General features: G+C 48.4%; 1 protein-coding gene across 1 annotated transcript in view; it reads left to right on the top strand.

The window, feature by feature from the left end:
- The window catches only part of SLC27A4 (solute carrier family 27 member 4), a 297,326-nt gene that overhangs the window by 97,882 nt on the left and 187,410 nt on the right, over positions 1-12,034 (top strand). The window contains exon 3 of the mRNA XM_069609143.1: positions 11,455-11,849. Within this exon, the coding sequence (XP_069465244.1) occupies positions 11,455-11,849 (395 nt within the window). The remainder of the gene's footprint in view (positions 1-11,454; positions 11,850-12,034) is intronic.

Below are 12,034 nucleotides of genomic sequence, written 5' to 3'. Positions count from 1 at the left end.
CACACTCTTGATGTCTTTATCTCCTCTGGCCTCCTCCTCTATTCCTTTGACCACTCATTTCTCCTGGAGTGACAACTGCCTCCTCTCATCTCTCCCTCTCTTCGCCCCAAGCCAAGCCTACCCCTACACTGCCACCTACCTTCTCGGACATCCGGCCCATGAAGCGGGTGTCAGTTGAGGCTTTTGCTGCCACTTTCTCTCCCTCCTTCCTCCTCTGGCTGATTCACACCCTGACACAGCTCTGTCCCTTCTCTACTCTTCTATTTCTGATACTCTTGATGCTCTTGCCCCTGCCATGAGGATCCGTTTGAAGTCCAAAGCCAAGTACAACTCCTGGTTTGACTCTGACCTTGCTACACTTAAAGGTAAGTGTAGGGCGGCTGAGAGGAAATGGAGGTCTTCTTGTTCATCCTCTGACAAACTGGCCTGTCGCCTGCTCCAAAGGCAATACTGACTCTGTCCTCACCAAGAAGAGAGCCCACATCCAAGCCCGTGTCTCTGTGGCATCTTACAACTCAGCTGAACTCGTTAAAATATGGAAGGAGCTGGGTAACCCTGCTGCAGTCGCTACCACTCCTCTTGCCTCCTAGGCTCTGCAAAGCCCTTGCCTCTCACTTTATCTAAAAACTAAAAAAAAAAGGACATCCTGGCCACCCTCTCCTCCCCGTCCCCTCCTCTCCCCTCTCCATCTCTGCTTGCTGACCCACCTTCATCCACCCCCACCCCTCTTCTCGTCCTTTCCACTTTTCTCGCGTGATGAGGTCGCTAGACAAGTCCGATCTACGAAAGCCTTGTCAAAACAGGTTCATCCCTGTTCCTCCAAAACCATCAAGGACCATATTGACACCCTCGCTCTGCCCCTTGCCAATTTTTGGAACCACTCCTTTGCCTCGGGTTCCTTCCCTGCCCTTCTGAAGCACTGTGTATCCTCTTCTCAAGAAACCCACAGCGGATCCTTCTTGTCTGGCTATCGCCCAATTTGCATTACTCCCTTTCTGGACAAACTCCTGGAAAAGCTGGCCATTCCTCAGCTTAACCTTCATTCCGATTCTGTTAGCTGTCTCCATGACCACCAATCCGGTTTCACAACTGCCAGAAGCATGGATTCTCCGCATCACAATATCCCAGCTACGATGCCCAGATGCCCTTGCTGACCCTGCAACTGAAATCTGCTTTGGCGCTGTGTTTCCGGCCGAAATTGCGACCGTGTGCATGCTGCCACCATTGCTCACCATGTGGAGCCCCTTACTCGCCGTTCGCCTGGACACTATGCCCTTTTTCACCTCGCACTAATCCCTGCTTGTGGTTACACAGCTGACTCTCCTCCTCGTGAACCTATGGACTAGCGCTCTCCTCATCCTGAAAGTAAGACTAGTAACGTTATCAACTATTCCAGCGCTTCCGAATGCTATGCTTATTCCCACAAGCTTGATACCTAGTATAGCTATATAAGCTGTCCACTCTGTGCCTAATGCCCTACAAGCATTCATCTTGCCTGTTGAACTTGCTGACATACTATCTATCCTGATGTTGGTAATGCCTTTACTATGCTAATATAATCACAAACGCCACTTGACAAGCTGTAGCAACGTAGCAACCTGCTCCATGCACACCTCTGTACTAAGTCTGCACATCTATTACGAGCGTCCTGACTTTAATCAACTGAGCCGACTACATATTTGAGCCCCTAGTCGCTACCTATTCGCGGTTGCTTACCACCAAGTGATCGCACCATTTCAGCGCCTTATTTGCTTGCATTGCCTATGTCTGTTCTCATTGCCGCCCAGCCCATACCTTCGCATTGCATGACCACGGCACCGCTTTCATTTGCGGCTCTGTTCGCCTGTGCTTGCCTTGAAACTACTATGCTGTCAACCCCATGCTTGCTTTTCAAATAATTGAGCTCTTGCTCAGAACCGCAACTTGGACCCACTTGTTAGCCCCATGATATATGCTACTCTGCCTGCCTGATACGCTCATTTGTATTCCCAATTTTGCCGCGCCACACCTTGATCTATGCCTGCATATGTTGCACCGCTCCGCGTAAGACATGTCCACATGATCTAAGCTAATTCCAGGGTACCTGCCTTACTCTGCCGTGCCTTTCAACTTGACATTTACCTGATCTGCCAATACATGCTGCCAACACTAGAATGTCTTCTCTGCCTGAATTGTTGCACCGTTACAATTAGATCACGCTTCTTGCATTCTGCATTGTTCCCTGCCTAACATGCTAATGTATATGCAAGCTTTGGTATTTGCTTTGCCTGTGTACCCTGATCTGATGCACCCCCATTGCTTGACTCTGAATAAGTAGACTTAACCTGTCTTAAACTCATTAGCCTGCATTGCTTGTACAGAGCACGCACTGCCTAGCCAAATAGTGCCTGTAACGCTTACCTATAACTGCCTCACAGACCCAGCGGCCCTTTCTCTCTAATCTCGGTAACATGCTACCACGCTGGTCCTCCCTAAGGTCACTGCTCTCCTCATTACAAATACTACTCTCAGTGTGGTTAATTACCAGGTCATCACACCTACCACCTCCCGATTTAGCTGCACCTAGCTCCTTGCACACCTCATCCATGGCCACCTCTCACAGATCTTCTGATACCTACCAAAGTACTGCACCTCAATACCACAATATCTACCTCAACGATCCGGCCCTATGGCTCGACCATTTCGGCAAAAAACCCTCACCTAACCAACCATGTCCTATCACTCTTAGAAACCTAAGATTAGGATCTAGACTTATGGGTAAGAAGGGACACCCCATGTACCTGAGTTCATACCTCAAAACTCATACGCACAGCCCACCTCCACAAACGGCCACCTCACCCACGCCCCATCACACACAAACCATCACAGCTTCATCAAGCAACGTTGGTTTAATTAAAGCTGCTGTGATTAACGCAAGATCCCTAGCTGCGCACGCTGTGGACATTGCTGATCTTATCAAAACTCAGGAACTCGACTTCATCGCCATCACCGAGACCTGGCTGCACGCGGCTTCCAGCCCGGCACTCTCATTGGCCATCCCCACTGATTACTCCATCATCAGATGTGATTGCACCTCAAGAGGTGGAGGAATTGCTTTCATCGCTAGAAACTCATTAGGACTTAGAACCATCCCAAGCACTAAGGTGGAAACTGCAGAGTTACTATCTGTCAAGCTTGGACTCTCAGCTAACCAAACGGCTACCATCCACCTAATATACAGACCCCCTGGTCCACCCACATCCTTTGTGGATGATATCTCTACGTTAGTACTCAACAATGCTAAATCCAACTCCCAAACCATCATTCTTGGCGACCTCAATCTAGGACATCAAGACCCTAATGATCCTGCGGCCCTCGACCTAGCTAATACCTTAACAGATTTAGGTTTCACTCACCACATACAGGAACCCACCCACATTAAAGGGCGATCCCTTGACTGGCTTAGTGACACCAATTGCAATATTAGCGTAATCTCCAACGCCCCTTGCTTGTGGTCTGACCACCATGTCATCACTTTCAGCATTGAAGCAGCCCCACCACCCAGGCCTTTGTTCGCCCCAGCCACCCTCACTAGAAATAAAAAGAACATTACGACAGAAAAAATACTCCCTCCTTATCCTTCCCACACTGAATAACGCTCCTGACACTTGCTCAGACCCCACCAACCTAGCCGACATGTATAACCAGTCACTGCTTGCAGCCATCAACTCTATCGCCCCGCCCAAACTGAGGAAACCCAAACAACGAGCACACCTTAACTCATGGTTTACTCCCCAGCTTAGAGTGTTACGCAAAGAGAAACGCTCAGCAGAGTCACGCTGGAGAAGTCACCACTCTGAGGCCCACAAGGACAGTCTTCTGATAGCCACCCTTAACTATAAAGAAGCTGTACTCCAGGCAAAAAAAGATTCTTATAATAACCGCATTATGTCAGCCCAGTCTAATACTAAGGAACTCTTTAATATCCTTAAGGAACTCGAGACACCTGCAGCCCCCCCTGACTCTTGCTCCAAAGACAACACTTGGTGCACCAATATTCAGTCAGCACTCCTGGGTAAAATTGCTACCCTCCAATCTAAAATCAGGGACAAACAGAAATCCCTACAGCTTGACCAACCACCGACCACACCTACACTTAATACACATTTAACCTATCCGCATAAACCTTTCTCCTTCTCCCCACTCACTACTCTCGAAGTAGAAAACATCATAAACAATTTAAAACCTTCCAGTTGCCAAGGCGACCCCTGCCCAGCTCCTATTATCAAGGAAGCATCTCATGAGCTAGCCCCGTTCATTACAGCATTCATAAATGCTTCTTTCAAGACAGGTATTGTCCCCGACAACCTAAAGGATGCATGGGTTATCCCACTCCTCAAAAAACCCTCCCTTGACCCTAATATCCCAACTAACTTCAGACCTATCACTACGGTCCCATTCCTGCTCAAGATCCTGGACCGCGCAGCCTACCTGCAGATTCAGGATTACCTCGAACTAAACAATCTCCTGGGTTTAAGACAATCAGGGTTCCGCCCTAAACATGGCACGGAGTCAGCTCTGATCGACTTGAAAACTCAGATGGAGTCACTGAAGGACAATGGGAAGCTAGCTCTTCTCCTTCTCCTCGATCTCTCTGCGGCTTTTGATCTGGCCAACCACCAAATACTCTGCCAACATCTCAAATCCGCAGCCCACTTCTCCGACTCTGCCAATGCCTGGATCCACTCATTCCTGAGCAATAGATCCATGAGGGTCTTCTCACCGCTGGCATCAGCGGATCCCTCCCCCATTCACTGTGGCGTTCCTCAAGGCTCGTGTGTATCCCCTACGTTGTATAACATATTCACCAAGCCCCTCTTCGATGTGCTTGACTATCTGGGTGTCTCCTACACTAACTAAGCGGACGACACCCAGATACTCATCCCTATCACAGGAGACTACACAGCTGACACCAAAGCCTTTAACAATGTTTACTCGGTCATCCAGGCCTGGATGGCACAGCACGAACTTTGCCTTAATGATGATAAGACTGAGCTCTTACTTTAAGGATCAAATCATCGGTTCAACAAACTAGACCAAACCTACAAGTCCTTCATTATTGATGGCAATGACATTAAAGTCTCCAAAGATACTAAGACGCTAGGGGTCTATCTTGACTCCTCGCTTTCTCTGAACAGACAAATAAATGCAGTTAGGTCAGCTTTGGCCTATACCTGCAAACTTATCACTGCCTGTAGACCCTTCCTAAACTCCACCAACTGTATCACACTCGCCAGAACTCTTGTTATGGCCAAAATCGACTACTGTAGTGCTCTCTACCTAGGGACCAGTCAGTCTAACCTTAATAAATTGCAAACTGTACAAAATAATGCCTTAAGGGCAGCCTTAAACATCCCGAGACGCTCTCATATCTCCTCCGTCAGATCGGACTCACGCTGGCTCCCGGTAAAACAGAGAATTGCCCTGAAAATCCTAGCCTTGACTCACAAATGTCTGAACAACAACGCCCCACCTTACCTGTCCACTCGCTTCTCACGCCACACCTCCACTCGACCTACCAGAGCAGCCCAAACTCACAGCCTCATCGTGCCTAGATGCAAACTCCAAAAAGCTGGTGGGGTGAGCTTCCCCGTCCTGGCCTCCAAACTCTGGAACACCTTGCCCACACCTATCAGAATTGAACCATCATTCCACTCCTTCAAGAACAATGCTAAAACATGGCTGCTCTCCCAAGACTCATGAGACCTTGACACAGTCCAGACTCCATGTGGGGTACAGAACTGAATATACATATTCTCTCTGCTCTGTCCCTGTATTATACGCTGTTAATGGTACCCTTCGGTACATGTATATATGCTGTATATTTTTGTAACTCACTGTACCTACTGCTTTTTGTAACATATTTAAGAGTATGCGCCCGGTTGCCCCTGGGCCTGTTTTTTTTGCGCTTTATAAATAAAATAAAATCAAATCAAATGGAAATTGCTCTCCTGAACATCCGTGAAGATCTGCTCTCCAACCTTGACTCTGTCCTTATCCTACTCGATCTCTCTTCTGCTTTTGACACTGTCAACCATACCATCCTGCTCAGCCGTCTCTGTGATAACCTGGGTATCATTAATCAGGCTCTGGCCTGGCTGACCTCTTTCCTCTCCAATCGACCCTCCCATATCAAACTTGGGTCCTTCCTATCATCTATCTTCCTCTCTACCTGTGGGGACCCAGGGTTCTAACCTCTCCCCCTGGCTTTTCATCCAATACCTGGCAACTCTCGCCCACTACATTGCCAGTACTATGCTGACGACACTCAACTCATTTTCAGGCTGCCCTCTGCCACCTCCTCTCCCTCTCTCATCTCTGATTGCCTAACTGCCATTCACGATTGGTGTGCCGCCAATGATCTTTGTCTGAATGCAAGCAAGACGGAGATCCTCCTTATCGGCACACCTTCACCATCCTTTCCCCTCACTCTCTGCCCGGCCTCACTTGGCCCTCCTCCTACTCTCACCTGAAAGGCTAAGAACCTCTGGGTCATCTTTGACTTCACACTTTCCTTCTCCGCCCACATCCCTGATGTCTCTAAAAAGTCAAACTTCCTACTGCACCTCCTTAGAGGTACTCTGCCTTTCCTCTCCTTCCCCCAGAAGCTCACTGTCTCCCAAGCTATGGTTCTCTCTAAGCTGGACTATTGTAACAGCCTCTTTCTAAATCTACCTGCCTCTACCCTCCGTCCCTTGCAACTAATCCAGAACAGGACTGCGAGACTTGTCCTTGGCCTCAAGCCCTGGGATCATATCTCTCCAGCTCTGAAATCTCTCCATTGGCTCCCAGTGGATGCAAGGATTAAATTCAAAACCCTCTGCATTGTCCACAAGGCTTTCTGGGGCCTGGGTCCAAAATACCTTCAGCTATCCCTACGCAAATAGCTCCCTTCTCGAGCCCTTTGCTCCTCTACCTCTAACTCCCTCAGATTCAGTCATTTTTCAAAGAAACGAGCTGGGGGTAGATCTCTGTCTGTGGCCTCCCTCTGGAACAGCCTCCTGCCACTCTAAAACTTGAGGAGAACCATCTCTGGTTCCGAAAGCACCTCAAGACCTTCCTCTTTGCTTCTGCCATCGCACCCCCTCCCCCTGCTGATCTGTTCTCTTTGGCACCTAGCCACCCTCTGTCCTTCGGACCCAGATACCTGCTCACCTTGCCACCCTCCCGCACTACCTCCGGTTCACTCCTTGAACTGGGGTTTGTATCTGTTCCCATACAGACCCCCCTTCTGCCTTAAACCTAGCACTTGCCACTTGCTGGCTGCAGTACCATTGTTTGTTGCCTTTATTATTTATTATTGATTTATTATAATGTATTACTATTTATCTGTCTCTGCTCCACACTTTACACACCTCCCTTTTCTATGCACCCCCCTCTCCCATGCACTTGCGCGTGCTCAATGTCACTGGGCCTAGTAAGATTGTTTTGTTCTCCCCATCTCCCCTCCTTGCCTTGTCGTGCTCTGAAACACTTGTGTACGAGCGATAGAAATAAAATACCATTCAATTCAATTAAATATCTAAACTAGATGACACATAGTGCTAGAAATTATTGGTGAGTGGTTGTGTGATGGACTTGAGGGGTGCTTTAGTGGACCCTAGCAATGTGGAGTTTTGTAACACCCTCTGGAACAAGGGAGATAACTGGATTTGTTGAACCAGCTGACAGATATGCAGGTGCCAAAGGTTGGAGGTGTGTAGATGAGTGCATGGGGAAGCCAGAGGGAAGTGATAAGGGAGGGCAAGAGGAGATATGATGAACTTGAGTCAAATATCATTAAGTACCTTAATCTTTGAGCTGGCTGTATAATTCACTGTATCTTTTCTGGTGACTTATCTATAGGGCAAGGTTTGTAATGTCCTGATAAGGTGGGATGGCAATAAGGCCTGGCATTCAGCACCTGAGCGGTAATGGTGATTATCTGTTGAATCCTAATTGTAGAGCTCACCCTTCGTGGGGAACATATCGAAAAATGACAAATGTTCCAGCAGTGCATAAGTGACATGCCTTTTACTTCACACATGGGATAAACGTTTGTATCTCTTGGGCAAGATCACTCGTCACTTTCTGAGATGACTTCTTTCAGAAGGGCGCCCTTACAGGCTTGTTTTGCAAGGACTAGTCTAAAGTCTGAGAGCAACCCTCCTCCAAAATTAAGATTACTTAAAAGATAGTCGTTAGTATCCAGATGGGAATGGAACAATTTGATGTTTAAGTTCATGAACTGCTGTTAAACCTGGCTCATCTTCTTCGTCCCAGTAGTTTCGTATTTATGAAAAGGAAGTCAGTTCTTGATGACTTGTATGAAAAGTCTGGAAGTTTTCAGATGTTTTGAAAGGCAAGACAGGCTTTGGTGACTTGTGTACAGAGTATGGAAAAGTGTTTTCAGAAGTTATGAAAGGCAAGTCAGGCTTTGGTGACTTGTGTCCAGAGTATGGGAAAGTGTTTTCAGATGTTTGAAAGGCAAGTCAGGCTTTGGTGACTTGTGTCCAGAGTATGGGAAAGTGTTTTCAGAAGTTTTGAAAGGCAAGCCCGGCTTTGGTGACTTGTGTCCAGAGTATGGGAAAGTTTTTTCAGATGTTTTGAAAGGCAAGCCAGGCTTTGATGACTTGTGTACAGAGTATGGAAAAGTGTTTTCAGAAGTTATGAAAGGAAAGTCAAGTCAGGCTTTGGTGAATTGTGTCCAGAGTATGGGAAAGTGTTTTCAGAGGTTTTGAAAGGCAAGTCAGGCTTTGGTGACGTGTGCCCACAGTATGGGAAAGTGTTTTCAGAAGTTTTGAAAGGCAAGTCAGGCTTTGGTGACTAGTTTCCAGAGTATGGGAAAGCGTTTTCAGATGTTTTGAAAGGCAAGTCAGGCTTTGGTGACTTGCGTCCAGAGAATGGGAAAGTGTTTTCAGAAATTTTGAAAGGCAAGCCAGGCTTTGGTGACTTGTGTCCAGAGTATGGGAAAGTGTTTTCAGATGTTTTGAAAGGCAAGTCAGGCTTTGGTGACTTGTGTACAGAGTATGGAAAAGTGTTTTCAGAAGTTATGAAAGGCAAGTCAGGTTTTGGTGACTTGTGTCCAGAGTATGAGAAAGTGTTTTCAGATGTTTTGAAAGGCAAGTCAGGCTTTGGTGACTTGTGTGCAGAGTATGGGAAAGTGTTTGCAGAAGTTTTGAAAGGCAAGTCAGGCTTTGGTGACGTGTGTCCAGAGTATGGGAAAGTGTTTTCAGATGTTTTGAAAGGCAAGTTTGGCTTTGGTGACTTGTGTCCAGAGTGGGAAAGTGTTTTCAGAAGTTTTGAAAGGCAAGCCAGGCTTTGGTGACTTGTGTCCAGAGTATGGGAAAGTGTTTTCAGAAGTTTTGAAAGGCAAGCCAGGCTTTGGTGACTTGTGTACAGAGTATGGGAAAGTGTTTTCAGAAGTTTTGAAAGGCAAGTCAGGCTTTGGCAAGTGTTTGCAGTTCCCTTCCTAGGTGGGCGAGGAGATGTATGACAATATGCCATTAAGGCAGTGGTATTCAAACTTTTTATGTTGAGGCCCCCCACAAGAATATATTTTACTGATGAGTCCCCACCCTCTAGTAGAAATATTGTTGCTGCCCCCTCCCACAGATGCCATATCTGCTATATTTTCTATTATAATCAATCAATGTGCGACATATTGGGGCAACCTGGCCCATGGACCCCTACACAAATATACACCCCTAAACATCGAGACTCCTCCTAAGGCAGCTTACAAGATCCAAATAAAACCCCAACAACTGCTCTAGTCTCCAACCCCACAAGAACACACAAATGCGCTCATTCCCACTCCGAGTGCCCAAAAGCCCCCATTCTGCAAACGATAGTGATGTCCTGACCACCGCAGGGGATCTGAGGTGCAACCCCATCACTGCAGCAGCCGCTGTCGTGACTCTGAGGGCCCTCCTTAGACTCCTCCCATCCAGGCGATGCAACTGGGCCTGCCGTGCAAAGGCCACGTGGCCACCGGCCCAGCCACCACTGAGCACATCTGGGACACTGAGCACCAGGGTGGGTGGTCCGAGACCTTCCGGGCCTGGCCTTCTCCACCAGGCCAAGAACCTCTCTAGGTGTTTGCCCTCATTCCAGGCCACTTTTCTCTTCCCCACCTTTTTGAGGTTATTGCCCCTAGTTCTGCCTGGCTTTTCTCCCTTTTTTCCTCTTCTCTCGCTTTCTTTTTTCTCTTCTTTCCTCCTTTGCCATTCACCACATGCTTAGCAGGTACGCTTCGTCCCTCCCCTATTGTAATCTCTCTGCTACTATAATTTCCTGTGCCTTCTTCTTCTTCTTCTTCTTCTTCTCTACCTTTCCTGTGCTACTCAGTGTTTCTGGAGTCATTTTTGGCTGTAACACCTTCTCCTTCCCACTAAGTGTCAAAGCCTTAGCCCTCTTCCCTCCTGCTTGACCCAGTGGTGTGTTACTTGTTTAGCTCAGATACCTACTCCTCTCTCCTTCTTAGTTTCTCCACTTCCACTATAGCTCTTGGTCTGATCGCCTCCCTCCCCTATTCACTCCACACTTCCTTTCTCCCTGTTGGTTTATTCTTCCTCCACTGCACGTTCTCTCTGTTCCTCCTCTCCAGTTTCGCCACCATCCTTGCTCCCCTGCCCTACTCGTTGCTCCAAAATGCACTACCACTCTCCCGTGCACTCCAACTCCTGGATCCTTCTTGCTTTGGAAGCATGGAGGCCTGGGTTGGTTCTGGCTTTCTCCAATGCCATAGTTGGCTGTAGTAGGGCATTGAAGGCCTTGGAATGGCTCAGCATTCTCTGAAAGTCCCGGGGCTTCACTTGCCTGTTGATCTCTGTCGAACCCACATCATGTCTCTGGAAAGTCCTTTTCATGTTGGTTGTGTTTCTCTGTGAGCATCTCCCTTCTCCAGAAACCCAGTGGCTCTGGCTATGCTAGTGCCAGACCGGCCAGTCTATCAGCAGGGTTCCTGCCAGCACAGGGCGTAGGAGCAGGGCTTTCTATGCTGCGAACCGGGTGTGAGCTGTCGTGCCAGGTGAACACGGAAAGCTAAAGATGGACTTGGGGGGGAGAGGGTGGTCTCCCATTTAGCCCCTTCTGAGTCTACGTCACACGGTGGGTGTCGATCGCTAGCCCCTGAAGTCCCCTCTGCCATATCCACAGTAGTTTCCTCTCACGCACTGAGGGTGAGGGACAGAGAGGGAGGAGGCAAGGATGCAGTGCAAGAAAGTAAGCATCAGGGGGCCATCATGTCTGCACAGGATGGCCCTGACTTGTACATGTGAGGGTAGTCCTGTCCCGTCTTGTGATGTGATGTGATGGGATGCCTGCCATATAGCTGTGCTGGGAGCCCAGTGCAATGGCAGTGGTGAGAACCTTGCTTATGCTGTGCTGGGAGCCTTGCTTATGCCATGTCTGACTGTATGTGTGTCTTTCTTGCAGTGCTGCCAAAGTGTTACTGACCGTGAAGATGAACGTGAACCATCACCTGCGGGAGAGGAACACCATCCCGAAAATCTTCAGTCAGTGCGTCCTGAAGCACCCTGATAAGCCGGCACTCATCTTTCAGGGGACCGACACCATCTGGACATTCCGACAGCTGGATGACTTCTCCAACGCCGTGGCCAACTACCTCTACGAGCAGGGCTTCCGTTCAGGAGACGTGGTGTCCTTGTTCATGGAGAACCGCAATGAGTATGTTGGCTTCTGGCTGGGAATGGCAAAGATTGGCGTCGAGGCTGCACTTATCAACTTCAACCTGCGCCTGGAGGCCTTGCAACACTGCTTCACCATCTCCAACTCAAAGGCTGTGGTGTTCGGTGCAGAGATGGCAGGAGGTAAGTCCATTCTGCTGGAAGTGCAGGGGGGCATGCGTGAACATCACTACCATGCTTCATGCTCCATGGGTCTGGTGTTTGGTACTCCAGTGGCACAAAGTAAGACACTTGTGTTGCTGGATGCTTTGCAATGCTGTTTCTCTATCTCCGAAGCTTGGGTGCTAGGCATTGTAATGGCAGAAAGT

This window comes from Ambystoma mexicanum, chromosome 8, assembly GCF_040938575.1.
Source record: "Ambystoma mexicanum isolate Mex_15411 chromosome 8, UKY_AmexF1_1, whole genome shotgun sequence".
Lineage (NCBI taxonomy): Eukaryota > Metazoa > Chordata > Amphibia > Caudata > Ambystomatidae > Ambystoma > Ambystoma mexicanum.
Note: the sequence above shows the minus strand (reverse complement) of the source record. Positions and strands in the feature narration are given on the sequence as shown.